Source organism: Acomys minous, assembly GCF_964271855.1.
Source record: "Acomys minous genome assembly, chromosome: 1".
Lineage (NCBI taxonomy): Eukaryota > Metazoa > Chordata > Mammalia > Rodentia > Muridae > Acomys > Acomys minous.
The window spans coordinates 55,763,103-55,786,528 of record NC_140483.1 but is presented as its reverse complement, the minus strand read 5'-3'; the positions used below and the strand labels follow the sequence as shown (position 1 = coordinate 55,786,528).

Genomic DNA, 23,426 nt, shown 5'->3' with positions numbered 1-23,426 from the left:
GCTCCAGCATATGTTGGTGCCAGTGTAAATATACATGTGTGCATACTGAGCGCTCAGGGAGGCCAACTCTAGGAGTCCATGATAAAAGAAGAATGTTAAATCCTATTAAAATAAGTTGCTGTCTGGCATGCACCTACAATGTCAGGACTTGGAAGGCTGAGACAAAAGGGTCTCAAGTTCAAGGCCAGCCCATGCAGCATATGGAAAAGCAAGGAGGGAGAGAAGAACTGTTACATTGTTAGGTACTGCTGTCCTAAAATTTTTGAGAAGGAAGAATTAGAAGGTGTGTGTGGGGCACGAGGGTGGGGTTAAGACTTTGAGAAAAAAGAAGAGCCCTATCTTGCCAAAATATACTCAAAGGAGTATCCGTCCTAGACTGTAGACATGTTAAGATTTTACTATACTTTGTCCAGGATCTTATATTGTTTTATTGGTAGGAATTATTGGTGTCCCTAGAATTTAGTCTCGCATCTAAACCTCAAAGGAAGGCTGATGCTCGTGACAAAGCAAGACTGCCTCCTTTACTGGTACTAGTTGAGGTAAGATCTTTATGCATGCAGCAGGCCTTTTGTGCCACAGAGGGTAGGTGCCACAGCTAGTGTTTTACACAGAGGGAAAACAAGGCTCTGAAAGGTTAAATGTTGCTGAGGGTAGTAACACAGCAGGAAGTGGCAGAGGGTGGAGGCTAATCCCAGTCACCTGCTTCTCCAGACTTTATCTGGATGCTATGGTGCTAAGCGCTAAGTCTACAGGTGTACGAATTTTGAGTATGGTGGGGTTGGGGAACATACAAGATTTTTGCTGTTGTTGACACTTTCCCAGGCTTACTGAAAATATTACAGCACACCTGAAAAGATTCAAAGGGCTCCATGTAGCGTTTTTGGCATTCATCCCTGATGAGTGACCAGCAGGCAGAACTATCTGCCCGAATCCAAAAGCTTCTGTGTGTCCTTAGCGGGTCAGCATCTACCTCCGTGAGGGGCCTGACTAAGACTTGGATCTCAGGAACATCACTACCTCTCCTTCCTCCCCCCCACCCCAACTCTGAGTCTCTGAGCCAGCTCCATCAGATGCCACACAAAGGCCAGTCTGCTGCAAAAACTGGGCTGATGTCCTGCTGTGGCAGTCCAGGCCGTCTGCTGCGTCTCACATGACCTGGGCCACCTTCCTCCTGGTTTCGGAGCAAAGGCAGCATGTGTTGGTAGGCCCTGGTAAAAGCACCGAGGAAAAGGCACTCTGTTTTACGGGCTTGCACACTTCTGTCCTCAGAAACCGCCTACACTGTTAGAGGATTTGCTCGGGTGACCAACACTACCCCCGAGGTACATGACAACGAAGAGGGCCCCAGAAGGGAACCTGGGAAAGCAAAGCCAAGTTCAGAGGACCCCCCCGGAAAGTGTTACAGGTTCTAGATCCCAGAGCTTCCGAGTTTGCTCACAAAGGGCGGGGCCGGCCGTCTATCAAGCTTCAAGGACAGTCAGAAAGTGTGGAAATGCCCGAAGCTTCAGATCCTAGCAGCAGGTGGAGGGGTGAGGAGGCACGGAAGGCTTTGCAGCCGCCGCCCTTCCTGAAAGGTCCTGTTGTGCATTGCCCCGTGGTGAGCAACCCACGCGGCTCTCAAACTTAGTCCCCCCTCCCCGCAAGCTTTGATTGGCCCGCTCTGTCCCTAGGCCAGCCAGTCAGAAGCTTGTTACCAAGGCGGAGCTCCCCACCCCACCCCGCGACCTGGGAGGAGGCTGCAGCTCCAGTGTTGTTGCCGAGCAAAGAAAGCTGCTTTGCAAAGCTTGTTTGGAGTCTTAAATCCAAGCCAGATGCTACCTGGGGGGGGGGGGGGGGGGTACTGACGGGCGAGGGTGAGTGGGTGGCCGACGGCTCCACCCTAGTTACTTAGCAGGGAACAGACACCTGCTTGCCCTTGCCATCCAAGCCGGCCCTCACCCCCTCCCCTCTGCTCTCCCATGCTGGGCAAATCTGATACAAAGCAACCGGTGGTGAGATTGCCAGGTGCCCAGCTGTCCCAGCTGAAAGGCATCAGAGCAAGACAGAGCTGCCTCCAGGGGGAGGTGCCGACGCTACCAAGTCCCATGTTTAGGGCCGCCCTCTGAAATGAAGACAGTTCTTGAGGTGGGGAACCTTGGAATGACCAAGTGACTCCTGTGGGCAGGACAGGACGGGCTGTGAGCCTCAGGAAGGAGGAGGCTTAAATAAATGGCAAGCTGCCTAACCATTTAGGTTGGCTGTCCCATCTAAAAATCTAGCTAGCAATGCCCAGGCCTCTACAAAACAAGAATCTGGACCAAAGTGCTTCGAGACCCAGGATAGCGCTGTCGGGTCAACTAGCTAGTGCGGGGGGTGGGGTGGGGGGTGGAAGTGAGAAGGGGGGTTACTGAACAGGGTATTCCAACCATAGTTCAAACTCTCACAGACGGAAAGATTGAGGCAAATGTATGCCTTTGCAAAACGCATCTTTGTTCTCACACCCAACTTTGTTTCAGTCTCCGTAATATTACATGTGCTCTGACCTGGTGATGGTATTTTCAATATTAAATAGCAGTTATTGTGAGTATAGTATGAGCCAGCGCTGTTCTGGGTGCTTATATCTTCCAGTCAAAGCCATTGAGAAGCTATGTAGCTCATTTACTGTCGCAGAGCTATGAGTGCATTTAGGTAATATGTCTTTTCCTGGGGACCCCTTCCAATCTTGATGGGCAAGTTGTAACCTTCCCGCCAGGTGTGGCCGTGTGACGCTAGCCGCACTTGGTTGCCTAAAGCAGGAGGACCATGAATTTGAGGCCAGCCTGGGCTGCTTACTGAGTGAGACCTTGTCCTCCTCTGCGAAAGCAGCCCTTCCTCCGGAGTTCGAGGCCAGCCTGATCTACAAAGTGAGTCTAGGACAGCCAAGGCTACACACAGAGAGACCAAAAAAAAAAACAAAACAAAACAAAACAAAAAACCAAAAAACCAAAAAAAAAAAAAAAAAAAGAAAGAAAGAAAGAAAGAAAGAAAGGCGAGGCTCAGCCGGCTGTAGTGGCACAAGCCTTATATCCTAGCACTCAGCCAGAGCTACATAGGGAGACCCAGGAAGGGGGGGAGGGGAGATGGTGGTTGGGATCAGCCTCCCTCAGAGTGGGAGGTGAGGTAGGGAAGGACTAGAGGAAATGGGAAATTTTCATGTTAGTGAACTTGACCATGGTTTTTTTGATTTTTGTTTTTAAATGAAGCCCAAAGGCAGTCTTCTTACCTATGTGTCCAGTTCTGGTCAACCGAACCAGTTTAGAGCATCATGAAATGCCAAAGACAGCCCAGTGGGGTGGCGCACGCCTTTAATCCCATCACTTGGGAGGCAGAGGCAGGTGGATCGCTGTGAGTTCGAGGCCAGCTTGGTCTACAAAGTGACTCCAGGACAGCCAAGGCTACACAGAGAAACCCTGTTGGGGGGGAGGGGGAGGAAGGAAGGAAGAAAGAAAGAAAGAAAGAAAGAAAGAAAGAAAGAAAGAAGCCAGAGATGCTCCCCTAAACTTCACAGCTTAATAGTCTGTTTCCAAACTAGGGCAGATACCAGCTTGGAAGTTGAGGGGTGATAGGCAGAGGTACCAGAAGTGCCTGAGAACTTGGCAGGCAGACCTGTTTTACAAACCATTCCTTCTTTCTCCCCTCCCCAGCCTTCTCTCTCCCCTCCCTACTCCCCCTCCCTCCCACCAGCCTGCACCCTTTCCCAGCTCATGGGGCACACCATCTGTCTGCCCTCCCCCTTCCTCAGGGACTTAGGTCCTTTATTGAGACCTTTAAATAATTAAATGCCCCAAAGCTTCCCCCCTTCGCCCCCACCGCATTGATCCCAGTCCCGGGGCCGGGGGTGTCATTCAAAGCCCAGGAGCTGGCTGGAAAGCTGCCAACCCCAGCGCCTCTATTCAGCTCCTTTCTTTCCCTGCTCAGCTGCCGGGGTTATGGCTAATAAGGCTTTTCTCCTGCTTTAGCCCCCTTGTCTGCCAAGCACAGTCAGGGGGTGCCGGTGTGGAGTAGGGAGGGAGAAGGACGTCAGCTCCACCACAGAGTCGGAAAGGGAGGGATAGAGGAGCGAAGCCAACCTCCGTGGAGGAGCTAGGACCACTGACTAGGGCTTGTCAATCACCTGAGCGGTGTGGGGCTTGGTCAGCCTCCTCATTCATGCAAATAACCCTGGTGAGCGGCTGAAAGTTTAGTCTAGACACAAAGGAACTGTGCGTCCTCCTCCTTCGGCCCTCACCCCCACCCCCGCAAGCCACCCGGCCCCAACGACAAAAGGCCGGGGCCCAGCGGTGCGTGAAGAGTGAATGGGCGAGACCCTCCCTGGTGACGTCCCACTAGACAGATGGCAACAGTTGCCCCGCACCAGTTGCAGACCTTCTTTCATCCTCTCCACCACCACCACCCCGCCCCCCATAAAGGAGGAAGGCTAGGGGTAGCTCAGGCGCTCATCAGTTTCCCCCACCCCTTTTTTTGGGGGGGGGGCGGTAGGGAGGGAGAGTGGGGCGAGGCCCGGGAGGTGAGAGGCAGGCTAGCTGACGCTGGCTGTTTGGCTGCCAAACAAAAAGGTTGCCCATCTGTGCGCCTCTGGGGAGTACTGCCCCCATGCTCTCCCTAGGCTTCTGGCCAGCCTTAGGCAAAGCCAGGGCCTCTGGGAAGAGAGACCTTGGCCTGTGGCAGCTCGCTAAGCCGAAATCGCTGGGCTTTGTGTTCTCAGGCTGTCGCTGAGGGAAAATCCCTTGACCTGCATTGTTTTGCCTCTTCAGAAATAGGTTAAATGGAAAAATCCAAGTCCTGAGGGGCAGATGGCGAACCATAATCTGTGGTTAACTAACAGTCTGAGTCGTTGGGAACGGTCTCTAGGCTAGGAGTGGAAGGCTTCCTTCCCGGGAATGGAAAACTTCCTTCTCAGCCTGTCCCCTGCTTGCTGCATAATTCTAGACCAGTCATCCTGAGGCTGTCTGTGCTGCAGTTTCTCTGTGAACTGGAGGTGACAACACCCACTACTGAGTCCCCCCAGCATGGTTGGAAACAGTTTTTGTGCTGCCCAGTACTCTGTAAGCAGCAGAATGCGAGTCCTTATTCTTAGTGGCCACACATTGACCTGGAGTAGGTACGGCGCATTAAACAGTTTTCAAAATCCTAGCTGGGTGCGGTGGCGCACGCCTTTAAATCCCAGCACTTGGGAGGCAGAGGAAGGTGGATCAATGCGAGTTCAGAGCCAGCCTGGTCTACAAAGTTGAGTCTGGGATAGCCAAAGTCCCACAGAGAAACCTTATCTCGAAAAAACAAACAAACAAACAAACAAAAACCCATAGTTTTCCGAATCCTTCCCTGGTCCTTGGGTGAAGTGACTGAGACAGCAGAGTAGAAGGCGATGGAGATGTTCCTGTTGCGAGAAACACAGATAGAGCCATTGTCCTGTACCAGGATCCTGAATCCCAGAGCCTCCCCTCCATCCGTCTGCCTTCAAACATCAGTCTAACACAACAGTCAGTGGTAGAGAGCCTGCCTGCAAGATGTGAGACCCTAGATTCCATCCCCAAGACCAAATCAATAATGATGAGATGACACTGTTTTCGTGTCAAATGGGCGCCAGTTATTTATCATCTTTCTGCATCATCTATCATCTTCTGAGCTCTGGCCTGAGGACCCTAGCTGCTCTTTTCTGCAGAGGAACTGAACTGGGGTGGGGGGTTGAGGGAACGCCAGCACCGAGCAAGCTACCACCAAAGGTGTCCTCTGGGCTGACGTTATGTCCTCTTCTGCCCACGATGACCACCTAGTGTTCGCTTGGGCCCAGGTGCAGGCACTCGAGCTAGCTGGAGGTTCTAGTCTTCAGCGTTAAGACAGTAAGGATGTGTTTCCTGCAAAGGTACTTCTCAAGACATCTCTTCTCCAACCCTTGCTCAAGCTAACCTCACCCATCTCTGATCATCATCCCCTTGTCCAGCAATGATGGCGGTGTTTAGATAGACTGCATCATGCAGTGTTGGCTCATTAGTTTGCATTTAATCCTGAAGAGTCAGTATCTTGGTACCATACTCTTACATGTAATTATCCTGGTGACATCCTGAGGACCAATTCTTGTCCTCTCTCCCCTGCCAACCCCAGACTCTGTGCAAAGGTCCATCTCTGCACATAAGAGCCTCTTATTCAGTGACACTCTTTGCTTGCCGGATAGAGGACTGAAACTCAGAACCATATTTATGGTCTTTCAAGTTGCCATGTGCGCCCAGCCATGTGTAGCTCCTATACAGCAGCCCCTGGACTCTGAGGCTGACGGTAACCCTCACCAAGCCTCAAACTCACATAGCACCGTGATCTTAACAAGCAGGTTCGCATCCTGTTGAACCCTTCTGGGTATCTTTGAATCTAGCCCTAGGACATAATCAGTGCTCCATTTCCACCCCTGGGTGGTGCCAACAGGAAAGCCTGTTTGGCCAAGCAATAGCTATGACGGGGAGGTTATCTGCCTTTTGTTAAGCCGCTGAGCTCTAAGCCTCTACCCTGAGCAGACTGGAAAGAAAGGAAATGGGTAACAAGGAACACAAGAAGCGTCTGTGTTCTGCTTTAGGGCTGGGAAGTCAGGGCCTGAAACGCCTGATTGAATGAGGCAATCAATCCGTGCAGCTGGTTGATTTGTTTTGGACTAGGGTTTTTCCAACTGGAAGGAGTCATGGAGTCAAAGGGCAAAGGAGAGACTCTAGTACAAGCCTAGAACAGGCAGCCTGCTCCCCACAGCCCTTGCTCCAGCCCCACACTCTGCCCCGTGGAAGGTATTGCGCAATGTCCGAGCTGGTCTCACGGACCTTTTGTTCGGGTTGAATTATGACAGATAAACAAAGACAATGCAATGGAGAATACGTGCACATGTGTACAACACACACACACACAGGCACACTCACTCATACACAAACATACATACACTGCCACTGGCAAAGCCGAGGCTGAGAGAGGAAGCAACAGCTCTGTAAGAACCTGACAAGGCCAGGCATGGTGGCACATGCCCATAATGCCAGCATTCAAGATGCCAAGGCAGGAGAATCACGGCAAGTTGGAGGCAAGCCTCGATTACAGAGACCTTGATTCCGAAAGAGAGAGAGAGAGAGAGAGAGAGAGAGAGAGAGAGAGAGAGAGAGAGAGAGATTCACACACACACACACACACACACACACACACACACACACACACACACACACACAGAGTCCAGGGACGTAGATGAGTGGTAGAGAGCTTGCCTAGCATTCAGAGAGGCCCTGGGTTCAATCACCAGCACTAACTCACTACATTACAAGAAGGAGCAGTCTGAGCCTGGGCATAAGAGATGTGTAAGATCTGGGCTCAGACTGTTTACCTGCTGTGTTCTACCTGCGGAGAGTGACCTGCAGAGTGGGATAAAGGTCCCTGCCATTCAGACCAGAAGACTCAGGGCAGCAGGGAGAAACAGGAGAGCGATAACAATGACCGTAATGATGCTTCCTCTAAATCTCTTTACCCTCTTCCTCCCTCCTCCCCCTCTTCCTCAGTTGCTGCCTCTCTTTATCTAGACAGTCCTGTATTGGAGTCCCTTTCCATCACCAGCAATGTGCCTGTGGACAGTCTGCTTAACCCGAGCCTCATGTTTTCTCACTGACAGTCTCGGAGTGTCAAGGCCTCAGAATTGCTCTGAGGATGTGATGATGTGTGCATCTCACTAATGCCTTTCGTTATCTTTTTGGTCAGCCCACCACAAACACAACCACAGAAAAGGAGAAAGACCGCAACACTCCCGTGTATCCGTCTACAGCACTGCTGAGGAGCTACTCTGTGCCAGGCCCTGTTGCAAACACTACAGACACAACACTGGATCCAAACCCATAGCCCAGCAGGGACAGAGACAGGAACGAAACCATCATGTGTGGATGTGTATCGTTTCAAATCAAATGGAGAGAATGGGATGAAATCTCTACCCTGCCTGCCTGCCTGGGTGAGTGGCTGGGAAGAGACCCAAAACTTCTTGGTTTTGCACCAAGCTGGCTGTGGCTGGGATATGAGGGTTGGAGTTGAGGTGGGCGGCACTTTAGGTGTTTCAAGGCAGCAGCTAAGGATCTTGAGGCTTTTCTAGGCTCTCTTGCAGATAACCCCATCCATTTCATATACGGGGGGATGAATAGGGCAACCTGGTATGACCTCAGTTTCTTACATAGGGTTTTGAATTAATAAAGGTCAAAGTCCTTGTGGGGGGAGGGGAGTAACCCCCACTTTAGGCCCTGACCCCTCCTTTCCCTCTAGAGGGGAATTGGGGAATCAGAGCCGTGAATATAGTTCTTACAGAAAGCTCGCTTCCGCATGTGACTCACCCAAAGCCCTGCCCTGTTCTTCCTTCTTTATCCATCACTGTTTACAAGCTCTCTGAAAGTCAGGTGTCTAGAGGCAGCTGCTGTTTGTGGTCGGTTCTCCCCAGATACAGGACAGCAGACCTCCTACACTGGCTGCCATTGGCTAACAAGAAACCAGAGCAGCAGCCCTCCCCACTCCAGCCAGCAAATAGAGAGGGCACAGGAAACACCTGGAGGAGAGAGGGCAGCTGGCAAGGGAGTGCCGCCCCAGAAAAGAAAGGGTTTGGGAGTGCAGAGCTGGGGGAGGGGGCAAGGGCTTAGCCCGCTCTGCTTCTGGCATCCACCAGCTGCTGAGAACTGACAGCTGAGCAGCTCAAGGGCTGTTGTCCCCTACCCTACCCCCACCGTGACACACACACACACACACACACACACACACACACACACACACACACACACACACACACACACAGAGTCCCTCTCGGGCACCAGCTTTCACAGCGCCAGGTCAAGAGCAAGCATACAGAAAGACTCCTTGGCACATTTTTCTTCTCTTCACCCCCACCCTCCGACTTTACTTTGAACCTGATTAAACCTAGTAAATTTGAACCAGAGGTCCAAGCATAAAAACGGATTCCTTAAGAGATGATCAAGCCCCCCGTGCTATAGGAGAGCGCCTTCCAGGAGCGTGCGCGCACTTCTTCGCCAGCTTCTCCATTTAGCTCCCACCTATAGATGCCTGTGTGCTACATGTCATCTTCAGGCTGTGGTTCGGGGTGGAGCAAGCTTAACCGAGAAAATCAGATTCCTTTGATTTCCCTCCACCACCACTGTCCACCCAGAAGGTGTTGGCTAGCGCCGTGACTGCACCTCAAGTGCACATGTAGGCAGATTCAGTTTATGGAACTCCTTCGCCCTTCTTAGAAAGAGTCCCCAAAGTGTCTGAAAGTGTCTCTTTTAGATCCAGAAAGGGAGTGTGGGGGAACCGGGAGCAAGCCCTGCAACCGCCTGTGGGCGTAAGTGGTTGTTTGTGTCTTTTCACTTAACAGCCAGTGTTACTTAGGTTTGCTCTGCACAAAGGGCCAGACTAACATACAAGGTATGAAAGAATATAAAACAAGATGGGCCCTGCTGGGGAGATGCTTGCGGCGACAGTTGGAGATGGGACCCAAGCTTGTAGATCCACCAGATGTCCACACAAAACAATATAAGAAGCCGGGAGTGTAGCTCAGTGGGTAGAGTATTCAATTGGTAGCATGAACAAAGCTGGGGTTTGAGCCCCAGCGTGCAAACTAGGAGTGGAAGAGCACACAAGTAATCTAGCACTCAGAAGACAGAGGCAAGAGAGCAGTCCAGGGTCATCTCCAGGCTCATTTTGAGTTCAAGGCATTTGGGGCAAAAAAAATGGCACGGTAGAGGATATACTAAGTGCATTTATTATTATAAGTTTAAACAATAATAAAAACGTGTTTACATCATAAAAGACTGAAATGACGCTGCCTTCTGGAGGTGTGAACAGTTTTCCTAAGCACTGAGGTAAGAACACACACACAACAGACAGCGGAGTCTCTCGGTGCAGGCATCAGAAGACGCAGTGGAGGAAGGAGCAAGCATACACTCCGTTGGTTGCTTGGTTGCTTGGTTGCTTGGTTGCTTGGTTGCTTGGTTGCTTGGTTGCTTGGTTTCTTTCTGACTTTTTAAGATAGGGATTCTCTTTGTAGCCCTGGCTGTCCTACAACTCACTCTGTAGACCAGGCTGGCCTTGAACTCAGAGATCAGCCTGTCTCTGCCTCCAGAGTGCTGGGATTAAAGGTGTGTGCCACCACTGCCTTCTGGTCATGGCGGCTTGCTTTCTTCCTCTGTGGTTAAGATTATTGCATCTCAGTGATCTTGAGACCTTGGCATCTCAAAGTAGCAGGCTGAGTGCCTGGGTACACAGGGCAGGTGCTCAGACCCCGAAGAAAGAACCTCTGTGCCACACAAACACTGACAAAGCAAAGAACCTTGTACACATAGGCAGGGCTTTAGGGAAGCAGTTCTTGACCTATGGGTTAAGACCTCTTTGGCAAACCTCTATCTCCAAAAATATTTACATTACGATATTTATAACAGTAGCAAAATTTGCAGTTACGATGTAACAATGAAGAGAATTTTATGGTGGCGGGGAGGGTGTCGCCACCACATGAGAAACTGCATTAAAGGGTCGCAGCCTTAGGAAGGTTGAGAACCGCTGGTTCAGGAGAGAATGTGACAAGGTAAGGTGCCCTGGCTTTGGCTTTATTTCCATCTTACAGGTTTGGAATGGCAAGGAAAGGCAACGGGGAGAAAAAAATGACACAATGGAATAGAATCTGTGTTTGTCCCAAGACGCTGGCCAGGCAGAAAGTGGGCCACAGGAGGCACAGAGGGGGCTACCAGGGTGCTTGGGGGCAACAGGGGCAAGATCTGGACTGTGTGCTGTCAGGAAATGGGGACAAGTTCTGGAGGCTTTTTCTTCATTCCTTCTGGAAACAGAAATGGAGTTGTGAGAAGTGACCTGTTGAGAAAACCAATCCCCACAGCAGAGAAAGCTCAGAGTCCAAGGCCATCAGTCCAGCCAGCTCTAAAGCTAGGCTCCTCGTCCTCCAGTGCTGATCCCACTAGCTCCGTCTAGTCCAGATGGGCAGTGGGAAGGAGGCTTCTGGAGATTGAAGGGGAGGTGAGGAGGGTGTGGCTAGAACTCTATTCCGAAGCCAAAGTCAGAGTCCTTCCCCCAGAGCTGCCCAGCCCTTTTCTCTCCTGGTGATTGCTGTGTAAATGTATATAAGGAGTTAATGGGTAACTCGGGCTTATTATGATGTGTCAATAATAGCAGGTTCTCAAATCCTAAGAGCTGGCAAGACTCAAAGACCTACATTTTAAAAGATGTGGCCACAGGTTCCCAGTAAGTCCCAGATCTTTTGAGCCGAAATGCAGTCTGAATGACCATTCCTGCTTGGACTCAATTACTTTCATCTACTAGTCTCTGCTCTGGTCAGCGTCCACTTCCATCCGCTGGATCTCTATTCACCGGCACCTTCTAAGAACCAGAGACTGTGCAGGCAAGGACCTGCCTCCCCCCTGCCCCCCATCTTTCCAGCTTAGCGTAGATTGAGACTTACGAGGAGCAGAGCAGCGGTGAAATCCTCGATCACCGCTAGGACTCGGAATAAGACCGTGTGTTCTGTGAAGGAGATGTCACCGAGAAGTTGCCTTGCGGTCTGAAATCCTGAAGGTGCGAGTTCACCAGGAAGCAGTGGGTGGACAGGAGACTCAGAGGCCACGGGCTGGGCGGGGTGTAGCTTGGTTCGAAGAGTGCTTGCCTAGTGTGAACAAAGCGCTGAGTTCAATCCCCAGGCACTGTATCTATAATCCCAGTACTTAAGAGACACAGATGGGAGCATCTGGAGTTCAAGTTCATCCTTGGGTGCATGGCTAGTTCGAGGCCAGCCAGGGATACCTGAGGCCTGCCTCAACAAACAAACAAAGAAAGAAACACACACACACACACACACAAAGCCACCCTGTCTTATTATCATGACCTCTCATGCATGATGACAGTGGACCAGAGCCAAGGACTGGAGGCCTTTTTCTGAGGCTTGAGCGCGCTCCAGCCTCTTACCCAGCTGTCCCTACCCATTTACTGCCTGATGTGCATCAGGGTTTAAATGCCCTCTCCCCTCGTGCTGGCACATAAAGCAGCACTTACTCTAACCCAGCCAGCTGTTACTGCCTCTTATCTGATGTACTCCAGACAGCCTGTCCGGCTTTACTGGACAAGGGTTGAACCAAGGCCCGCCCTTGTTTGTGGGAATGAGAGTGACAAGTGACAGGGCCAGGTTTCTGCTGGGAACAAAATAACTTGGGGCGTCTGGGGAACCGGGTTCTGAAAGCAGGGGAAGGGCCACGCATTCAGGGCAGAGTCCTGCTAAAGATCGTTATCCCCGGGCCTGGCAACCTCTTAGGCTGAACATACGTGGTTTCTCTGCCAGCTCCGCAAAGAACTAGTGTGGAAACAAAGCCGGAGAGCTCGGGCTTGCCCTTCTCACTTTCCCTCGTTTATTCTCTTCTGGGAAGGGAGAGCATGTGGGTGTGAGTCCACAGGCGGGCAGAGCTGCTACCCGAGAGCTCTCTATGTGTGAAGTAGCACGTAGGTGGTTTGGTATTAGTTCACAAGCAGGCCCGCAGAGCCAGCATGGCCACGGGCCTAGAGAGTAGCAAGGACACCATGTATTTTCCACAAGAATGACAGAGGGCACTTAATCAGTGTCCCTGCTTTCATATGACCCTCACGAAGGGCTCTAGGAGTAAGAAGAGTTTTAAACAGAGCATTGCAGAAAAGAGGCCAACAGGACGCTATCAACTGCAACCGTTCCTGGAGATACTAGCAGATTCTATTACTTTACTTGATACTGACCTCAAGACGAATTCAGGGCCCTTGAAACAACGAAATTAGCTTCCCTAAGTAATGATAAGTCTTATTCACTGAGCGCCTGAACTAGTCTAAGCTACTGATGGAGGCACATCTCCTCTTTGTGACTTTGTTGAAATGGGTTGCATTTGAAATCCCATTCCATACCTAGGGAAACTAAAGCCGTGTTGGCCAGCAGCCCCAGGTTGTCCACTCAGTGGACGGGGAGTAGACCTGGAAACGGAACTCACCCCGACCCCCCAGGACACCTGGCACTTATGTCTTCGGTCCCCACTTCCTTGTATGGACACTTCTTCATCTTTGGGAATGGAAAGCCTATGAAGCAGGAGTCTGACGCCAGCAGGAGACGAACTCCTGACTCCATTCCCACCTCAATGACCTTTCAGTTCAGCTAGTTGAGAAGAACGGTAGTGATGGTTCTCACTTGGCCTCCAGTGTTTGCCAGTGATGAGGGCGGTCTAGCGTAAGGCTGAGGAGGAGGACGGGGCATTTAGGGGACATTTAATCCACCACTCACATACGTATCTGTCCTCTCCTTCTCCCGCCTCTCTCCCTCTCTTTTCCTTTCCGAGACAAAAATCTTACTCTTAGCCCAGGCTAGCCTCAAACTCACAGTTATCCTTCTGCCTCAGCATTCCGAGGGCTAGGATTATAAGCATAAGCCACCATGCTCGGCTCACCCTGCTGATTTCTAAGACAGGAAAAACTGGGTGATTTTTCCAATCTTTCCCGGCTACTAGCAGACAAGAACCAGGACTGTAAACCATATATTCTTCCTCCCATCCACAAGCTCTATGGCAAAGCTTTCATGGGGTCAGGAATGCTAGTACCGGCCTGGGAGCCAGGGCTCTTGAGTCCTCCCTATCCTTTCTAACCAAAGCCTGCTACAGGAGCCAATGCCAGACCTACAGAAGTGGTTTCTTCCTCCCTGGGCTTGTTTTTTGGCAGCATCAAGGACTCCTCCACCCAAACCTTATCAGAAGCCAGGATGGGCTCTTAATCTACAGCTGCCAGCGCCTTGCCCAGACTCTCTGGGGAGGGACATTATCATCCCCAAACAGCTGACCATGCACAGGACTCCAGGCCAGCATGGTTCCCAACCAAGCCACAGGGAAGCTGAAAGCCTAGTTTCTGAGCCTGGGAAAGCAAGTACCTGTAACTCCATCCAGAGCCCTAAGACCGCCCCCTCCCCCCCCCCCCACCAGCCAGTAGGTGTTCTCTGTTCCTACTGACATTGGCCAGGACTAAAGGAAGTAACATCTTCCTGGATCACAGAGTGGACACGATTAGCCTACCAGGAACCAAACACAACTTCCAGATGAGTCTGCCATCCTATGGGTTCTTTGACAAAGATGGGTTTGACCCGTCCCCTGGTCCCCTGCCCGACAAACCGTTCCTAAATTTCATTCAGCCTTCCACTAAACAATGAAATGCCCTATAGGATCAGGGCCTTTTAGGGAACAAGAAGATAGATGTTAGTAATTTGAACTGAATAACCTAAGAGGTAGGATTCCAAGGAGGTGCAAACATTCGTAGACCCTAACCTTGTCCTTGCATCCAGAGAGGGACAAATGAAAATGGGACTGTTTCAGTGGCAACCTCCAACCTAAGTGGGTTCCAACATACCCAATTCATGACACAGACAAGCTGATTCCCCCAGCCCAGGCACACAATATAGACATGTACACACAGCTTCCCCGGCCTAACTCTGACCAAGAACAGCCCGGGACAAACTGCACGTTTGTGTCCACACAGTGAGCTGAAATAAGGCCACTTGACATCTTCAGAGCAGCCAAGAAAAAACGTACAATGTGGGTCAAAACTGCGCCTGTCACTTTAGTGGGGGAGCCAAGTCTGTATCAAAATTCCAGGAAAGAACCCCCAAATCAAGCATGGCAAATTACTGTTCTTGCATAGACCCTCTCCGTATGGTCAAAGGTGGTTATAAATGGTTCTCACAGCGTGTGCTCTGAGCTCTCTACCTAACTTGTGCCATCAACGTTCAGCTATGTGTGGCCCCAGTGCACAGATCCTGCAGCTGAACTGCTCCAGTCAAACAAGGCAAGAAGAGTGGCAGTTAACAAATGGCAGCAGAAGTGACAAGAGCCTTTACTAGGGATGGCAGGCAGTCCCGCCTCAATCTGTGAAAAGGGTCACTCTAGCCCACCATCAGTGGCCTGTGAAAAGCAGGGTGTGTTTTAATTATTTTTAATATTCATGGGCAATGTAGTCAAGTCACTAGATATTTGCATGGGGGTTGGTTCCACGACCATTGCAGATGCTTAACTCTCCTCTATAAAATGGCTACGTGGGTTTTGGTTGAGTACCCTCCTCAAATGTACTTTAAATCATGAGACTGTTTGCAACGCCTAACCCACGGGAAATAATTGATAAGCTAGCCTTTTCCGGAATGGCAAGGGAAAGTCTGCACATGTCCAGTAAAGACGCTGCCACTTGTAGGCCTCACGCTGCCGTGTACGAACTGGATGTGAAAACAAACCGTGCTCCAATGAGGGCCTCACAGATGACCTGCCGGGGGCCAGGAGGAATGTCAAGAGTGTGCTTGTGTGACTGCAGACATATTGCACGGACTGCTGTGCTTAGTGTGCGGCAAACCAAAATTTTGGCTTTTGGAACTTCCTGGGTTTTTTTTCTTTGTATAATTTCCAGCTGTCGTTGGTTGCTTCCACGGAAGGCCAGCTTTACAGGTGTGTCTAACGGCTAAGAACGATGCCATGGACAGGCTGCAGAATGCTCAGGTGGACAGCATTATTTTTAGAGACCTGTGAGCATTCACCAGGGGACAGAAGTAGGAAGCTAGGCAAAGGGAGCGCATAGACATGACCTTACCACAAACCTAGGTTATCTCTTACAACATCTGCATGCTACAGACTGACCCAGGGCAGTGGATGAAATGCCACAAAACACAACAAGAGAGTTTGGACCTAAGAGGGAGATGCCAGTTGGCAGTGTGGAATTTTACCTTCTCTACACAATGCATGATCTGCTATAATTTTATTAAAAACAAAAAAAGTGTACATTTGTCCATAAATCTGTACAGTCTTCCATATAAAAACGCTATTATACAATTAGTAACCTTTGTCTTTTCTGTCAGAATAGCTTACAAACTTACCACTATTACTTTTTTTTTTTTTTAACTCAGTAAGAGAGACAGGCCTGCTCAACAGTCCAGCTCGGGGTGGGGTTTTGTCATTTTTAAAGTGAACATCGACAAGAAAGAACAGATTTAAGCATGAGACCAGGAGGTTGCTGCTAAAAAGGCAGGGGCCTGTCTGTGGACCAGACAGCACAGCCATCTGTAGCAATTCACAGCTTTGTTTCAACCCACAGCTCTTGGGTCTGTGGGCCCAGAGTTAACTTTAAAGCAAGAGAGACGAAGCCGCCTGGGAAGGCTGTGCAAAGCTGGGGAGTGCCAGAGCAGGGTGTTTGGTAGATAGCACCTTTGAGTAGAAACTGAGGAGCTGAGAAATCCCGGAAATGGGATGGCGGTAGAGAGAAGTGGGGAGGGGGGGAGGGGGTTCCTCACTAAGGGCGACCGGCTGGCTCTAGCTCTGGCCTTCAGTTTGAGAGACCCGAGGCCTCCCCCGAGGACCCTTCATCAGTGTCACTGATGGAAACCTGAAGAAAAGCCACATCTTCCCAGTGTTCTCCAATTTTCTCGAAGCCAAAACAGTAAATATTGCACATGTCTACAGATAAATTTGGATTTTACTGAGAGATAACCTCCCACACAGGTGCTCTGAGCACCAAGGAGATAAAGCTGTGCCCAAGGTCTGGCCCTTAGTGGCGGCCCTACGAGAACACCAGGTAGTCCTGCGGGGCCCAGGCACTCTCCCTGCGGCCCGGGAAGATCCCTGCAAGGCCCACCAGCCAGTCAGAACCCCTAGGAGAATGGGAAAAGCAGGTCCCCAAAAACCCACCAGGGCACCAGGAGGGACTGGGAGGGAGGCCCAGTCTCAGAGTTTCCTGGGACTATTGCACAGTGATTGAGAACTCCTGTCCTAGGAAATAGGGCCCTCTGGGACCCAAGCAGAGGAAAGAGGGGAAAGGAGAAATGGGGAGGTTGCTCTTAAAGAGACGGCAGTATGAAAGGACCTGGGGTTCCTTGGAGCTTTGAGCCACCTCTCAAAGGAGTAATGGTAGCAGCATTCACACTTTAATGTGGTTCCCAAAAGGAGGGCTTAAGTAAAAACCAAGACCAAAAAACAAAAACAAAAAACAAAACAAAACAAAAAAACAAACAAAAACAAAAAACCCAAAACCAAAATAACCACCCACATTGGATACTCTTTGGGTCCCAAAATTCATTGCAAATCATCCCTAAATTACTCGCCATCCACACACACAAAGCAGCACAGAGCAAAGCAAAGGTTTTGTGCAATTCCTCTCCATCATAGCCCCAAAGTCTTTGCACACCTGCCTTACATCCCACCCTCCAAAAAATGTTTAGATAGATTCCTGGCTGGGAAACAACCTCCTCTTCAGGCCCCTGAGGGTAGAATCAGAAATGAGACAGACGTCAAGAAACCCTGCTTAGAACAGAAGGAACAGAGGAGATGTCTTTTCACTCTGCCCAGGGTCTCAGCAGGAAAACAAAAGAGAAGATTAGGCAATGTAGTATTATTTAAGACCAGGCTTGAATGCCCCTGAGTAAGAGAGGAACCAGGCTTAGCTGGGACGGTAACCCAGGGCAGACTCTGGCCACTCTCATTCACAGTTGCTAACCTTGCTTGCTCCCTTTCACCACCTCCTAGGGGGCTCAGCCAAGAATACCCCCTTTGCCTTGGCTAGGCCAATCCCCAAACCATTCCCCATAGGCAAACACTGGCTCACAGACTCAAGAACAGCTCTCTTCAAAAGGCACCTGGGGAAGCCACTTCCAAGCAGCTCCCTTTAAGGATTTTTTTTTTCTTAAAAAAAAAAAATCTTTTGGTTTTTTTTTTCCCTCCTGTTTTCTTTAAAAAAAAAAAAGTGTATAAATAACTCTTCATTTTTAAAAACACAGTTCCCCAGGTTGAGGTATACGGTGGCCTGTTGTCACGGCAGCATGAGTACAGTAGAGTGCCAGGGTAGGGTGGCTCCTATCTAGCTGGAAACAGCCATCACATAGTTCTTCGAGGGGCTGCTTCTGCCCAGCATGATTTGGTTCTTGCAGGTGAGGAGCCCGTAGGAGGCAGCCACCGGGGCTTCCTCATACAGGACACAGATGGAGCCATCCTCCCCGATGCGGTAGGATACTTCATAGGGGTCAACCCACAGCGTCAGCTCGCTGGGCAGCAGCCGGTGCAGCTGGGGCTGGCTGAGTCCGATCTGGCTGGCCGCCTTGGTAATGATGGGATCCATCTTGTGGTTAATGCGGATACAGCGATAGCCGGAGCCTTTGGATGGTTTTTCTGGAAACCAGTGGTGTTTGTAATGATCTGTGGAAGAGCAAGAGGTGAGATGCCTGGTTAGAAAGCCTTGCCTCAATGTTTACCACAAGGGGAGCATGAGGGCAGAGGGCAGGGGAGAAAGAGGAAGGGCTCACAAGATAGGATTTAAGAGCTTCTCTTTAAACTCCCCCCTGCCTCTTAGAAAGATCCCTGGGCCCTTTCCAAGTGTGTGTACATTGGCAGGCAGCCCCAGAGTTTTCAGGTAAGTGCTCTCTGGTGGTCAAAAATACGTCTGGCACAACCCTGCTTAAGGAAGAAGGCACGGCTAGCATTAACAGGCAGGGCCTCTGAAAACCCAGGCACTGACATTTCAAAGCTAGTGTGCGGGCCAGCATTGTTGGGTGTCCAGCAAGTCGCCAGGCCTCTCGTCCCTCCCCCGTCAGAAGAGTTATGAGAGTTTTCAGCAAAAGTAAGGGAGTAAAAAAAAATATGGCTTTGTTTTGATGAAACAGCTGTTGGTGCTCAGATGTGGGCCAACGTGTTGAGAGATGGCTATCTACCAGCTATAACAGCTGGGGACAGAGGCGAAAGGCGGCTTATCACTTCTCCGCCTCTTTGCCTCACACCCCTCTCCAGAACACGTACCCCCACCCCTCTCACAGCCGCCAGCAGTTGGCGAGGCTACTGGGCTCTTTTCTGTACTATAATAGGTGGCAGATGGTGAAGAGGGACCAAAAAGAAAAAATACAAAGGGGGCCCAGATTACAACTTCCACAGGGTAAACAAGCGGCAGAATGGATCCGCAGGATGGCAGGCCCAGGACTACAGCAACAGTAGCTGAGATTCAGAGTTGTCCAGAAAGTTCAATTGTGCATAAAGTCGCATAGCTTGGCCTGGGTTCGTAGCCCACAGTATACCTCGAGGCCCTGACGGTCTCTAAGGTATAGAGAAAGAGGTGAATTCTTACTCTGAGAGCAGACACTGGCTTTTCCCATGGAGCTGTCAGGGCCTCATAATGTACCCAAAGAAGCGGGTCAGAGCCCCAAGAGTGAGGCGGGGTTGGAGGTGGGGTAGGGTGGAGAGCCTGAAGGGCTGGGAGACCGAGGAGACCTAACCCAAGGAACGGAGGACCACCAGCGGTCTCGGACATTATAAACACGGAGCTGTTCGTGTAGGGAAACAGTGAGGAAAGACACCCCAAGCATGGAGGAGCCGCGCCCCGGTGGCGGCAGGACCCCGACGTGAGCTCACCGGTCAGTGCGTCCTGGAGCGCCCTGCTGAAAACCTTGAGTCTCTGCTCGCTCACGCAGCCCCGTGTCCTCAGGAGACTGGAGAGGAAGCCCACGGCGGCGGCGATCTCCGGGAGCATGTCGGTTCTCTTCCCGTGACTCATACCGGGCGGCTGGGTAAGTTGCTGTATCAGAACGACGGTGGTCCAGCCGCCGCTCAGGCTCTGCCCGGACTTTCCCCGGGCTGAGCCTTTCATAGCGCTCGCGGAGGCGGGGAGCCGCCGGCGGCGTCCATTGGCCGAGGCTGGCGGATGGGGGCGTGTCCTCCCGCTGCCCCGCCTTTCCCTCTCCTCCGCCCGCGCCCGCCCCCGTCCTCCCGCCTGCAGACTAGCCCGTTTGCCCGCGCCTCCCGGGCGGGCGCTGAGGTCATCCTTCACTGACGTCAGTATTGGGAACCAGCACTGGACTCGCGAGCGGTGGGAGGCGGGCGGGAGAGGGCCCAGGACAGAGGAAGCGCGCCACACCGGGCATGCCCGGACGTAGCCTCAACACAGTGCAGTGGCCCGGGTTGCCGGACGCCTGCCTCCTCCAGGGTTCCCTCATCGATGCTACTTCTCCTCTACGCCGCCGAACACATCGACGGAGCCATTCCCCGTGGCGCCTGGTCATCTCTGCCACACTCTCCGAGTTGGTCAGAACAGGCTCCTCGTATTTTCAGCAATGGGGAATGTATTCTATTTGCTTCCATAATAATTGTACCTTCCCCCAACAAATCTTCTCTTCCTCTTCAGCAATAGCCTAAAAGCAGTCAGCTCTCACTGTTTGGTGTCGCGGTGGGAGGAAGGGTGAGGGGAGAAATTTCTGCCCAATTGTTATTTTTCCAGTTCTCACTTAACTTTTTTTTTTTTTTTAAGTAGTCTGGTATGAACTGTGCAAAGTTTTCCATCGGCTCCCTGCTCCTCCCTCTTCCCCGACTCCTCTTCCTTCCTCTTTGTGGACTGAGGCTTTTGTAAACATTAGCTCCCCAGAGGAAAGGCTTCAGTCTCTGGCTTCGGGCTACACTCAGGGGCTCCGGGACCGGTGCCAGGAAGCTAGGCAGACGACTGAATGGGGCAGCTTGTCACCCACATCTCTGAGCCCGGCACAGGATCTGGCCCGCAGCAAGCCCGTATCTCTTTAATGAACTCAGCTCCATGGCTTGTGTAAAAATCTCGTTTTCCTTGAATTCTGCGGCACCGTCAAAGCGCAGTGCTCCCGGGCCTCTCTACGTGTCCCCTGCCTGAGCCACCAGCCTCCCTGCTGGGGTCCTCTGTGCCCATTGCCATCCCATGTCCCTCTTCTCTTTTCTCTCTACTTTCTATCCTCGAGCTGTCTCTCTTGTTGTGTATTTTTCTTCAGTGGACTTCCACGTCAACGCTTCCATCCTCTCCTCACACGCTCCGTCCCACCTTTGGGATGTCTAGCCCCTCCCCCTAAAGCTACCTCCTTCCCTGGTCCCGCCTCAGTCAAAGCTACTGAACCTAGGGGCCCCTTTGCACTCCTTCTCTCCCTTAGCTTCCTCAGACCTAGTCCCAAGACTGATGGCTTTCTCATACCTAGCTCATCTCAGTGGATTCCTCCTACTCCCACCCCGAAAACTACCCTCCCGGGCATTAGTAGAATCCTTTTCCTAAAGTATTCCATCTGCTTGCTCGTCCCTTGCCCAAACCACCCGGGACAGCTCTTCCACTTGCTGGACATTTCATCCTTTTGTAAGGACCTACCTTTGTAGGTTTCTACTACTTTGTACTATAGGGTCCCTTTCTTCAATGTCTTCAAAACGATCACCACAGCTCTGCCACCTAGGCCCTACAAGATTTCCCCACTATCCTATCTCCCTAACATGGCCCTCACGTCACACATCCCCGGCCCTGGTGCACCATGCTCGTGTCTTTATCCTGGATCACCTCACTAGCACTTGGCCACCAATTCACACTCCCTCCCAGATTCCTGAAGCTTCAACTTGAAAAAAAAAATACATGCGGACCGCCCTCCCAATGCTGAACTGATGCTACTCATAGGGTCACTTAGCTCATCTCAAACTGGGAATCCTCCTGCCTCAGCCTCACAAGCAAGAGGCTTGCTTCCCGCCTCCCCCAACCACCACCACCTCCCCCAGGCCAACATCAGATTACTTGGAAGCAGGCTACTATGTGTGTATGCCTCACATTTACGGGGCACCTCACATTTCATGTCTTCCCCTCTGCGTTGTGGGGTGACAGTCAGAGTGCCCTGGGATCCTAGTGCTCAGGCGTGACATGTATCCCCGAGAGGGCTTCTTCACGTGACTACTGCTGCTTACTGAGGGAAAGTGCTAGTTTTTACAGGAAGCAGAGCTGACCTTGGAGAAAGATAACCTAGATGCGATGACCCAAAGAGACCAGGTGTCAGCAAGGCCAGAAGTGACAGAGGCTAGTCACCAAGGTAGTCAGTAGAATAGGTCAAAGCACACAGGCCTGTACAGACTTGTTTGGTGCCTGAATTTGACGCTCTTACCATCATCATCTGCCAGTGTCTTTGGTGCGTGGTCTGGTATTCTGGGCTTGGCATCCTATAACCAGATTAATGGGGGCAGAGACGGGGGGAGCTTTCTGCAAACCAAAACATCAACTCTGTTTTCTTTAAATCAAACTTGCCCTGATGTAAACATTCACATCGCTCACTGGGCTATGCAGTGACCTCTCAGTAGAGCCAGGACAGGACATAGCTTGTGGATTACAAAGGTGGTGCCCTTTTTATTAGATTCCCCAGTTCCTGGGCTGCCGCCACCCTGGCCACAGGGCCCACAGAGCAATCTCTCTTGACAGTGATGCAGTGGTTACAGAGAAAAGAACCCAGATGTGAGGAGAGGAGCAGGCAGGCAAGGCAGCCCAACCCTGAAATCAAGCCTACAGCTGAGTGTGGTAGAAAACACTTTTGAACCACAATACTTCAGAGGCAGAGGGCAGCCTGGTCTACCTACAGAGTTCCAGGCCAACAGAGCTACAGTGAAACCATGTTTCAAAACAGACAACTCTAGAACCTAAATCCTGATGTGGGAACGATGCTGCTGTGTAGTGTTAGCCAGGCATGTTTGCGCACAGACGCCACAGCATCTTGGATTGTATGCTGGCTGTAGTGCACTATACTCCATCACAACACGCAGGCAGACCCTCTCCTTCCCCAGCTACCCTGCTACTCCTAAGCCCATGAAGAGGCAACTTCAGTATCTCACACTTGACATTCTTAAGTCACCGTGCAGCAGCATCGGCCCCAAATCAGGATTCAGGTTTCCTTGTTTCTTTTTGTTTTTAAACAGGGTTTCACTGTGTGGCACTGGTTAGCCTGAACTCCTTAGGTAGATCAGGCTGGCCTCTGGCTCTCTGCGTACTGGAATTAAAGGTGTTTGCTGCCACATCAAGCCTTGGGATTGATTTCTGATAACATAAGGTATGTTATATTAGTCCTGATTTTTTAAAAAATAAAATTATCTGAACTGCCCTTAAGTTGATGATAGCACCAGGTGTGGTGCTGCATGCCTTTAAGTCCCAGCACTGGGGAAGTGGAGGCGGGCAGGTATCTATGAATTCAAGGCCAGCCTGGTCTTCATAGAAGGTTTTAGGCCATCTAGGGCTACATAGTGAGATTTGGTCTCAAACGGCACCAACAAAAACAAAACAAAAGGGGCTGGAGAAATGGCTCAGTGGTTAAGGGCACCGCCTGCTCTTCCAGAGGTCCTGAGTTCAATTCCCAGCAACCACATGGTGGCTCACAACCATCCATAATGTGATCTGATGCATACTATATACATAATAAATAAATCTTTAAAAAACAAAAAACAAACAAACAAAAAAAACAAAAGGCGGCGGGGGTGGGGGTGGGGAGGGGAAGCCACCTAAGTCGATGGGAGCTTTATAGAAGCTTCAAAGTAAAGGCGTTGCTCCTTTTCCTCTTCATGCGGCCCGCTGCCTCCTGTCCCTGGAGTAGTTGGGACCTCAGGATAAGGGGA

At 51.0% G+C, this 23,426-nt stretch overlaps 1 protein-coding gene and 1 long non-coding RNA gene across 2 annotated transcripts; both read right to left on the bottom strand.

The window, feature by feature from the left end:
- Window positions 1–530: 530 nt before the first annotated feature.
- On the bottom strand, window positions 531–1,601 carry LOC311591858. The gene is made up of 2 exons (XR_014777243.1): window positions 1,439–1,601; window positions 531–1,208 (listed from the first exon to the last, which is right to left on the bottom strand). It is a non-coding gene; the product is annotated as an uncharacterized lncRNA (long non-coding RNA).
- Window positions 1,602–15,777: 14,176 nt separating this feature from the next.
- On the bottom strand, window positions 15,778–19,640 carry BTG2 (BTG anti-proliferation factor 2). The gene is made up of 2 exons (XM_084794459.1): window positions 19,422–19,640; window positions 15,778–18,218 (listed from the first exon to the last, which is right to left on the bottom strand). Exons 1-2 carry the CDS (start codon window positions 19,561–19,563, stop codon window positions 17,884–17,886), a joined length of 477 nt encoding a protein of 158 aa, XP_084650585.1. The 5' UTR covers window positions 19,564–19,640; the 3' UTR covers window positions 15,778–17,883.
- Between the last annotated feature and the right edge of the window lie 3,786 nt (window positions 19,641–23,426).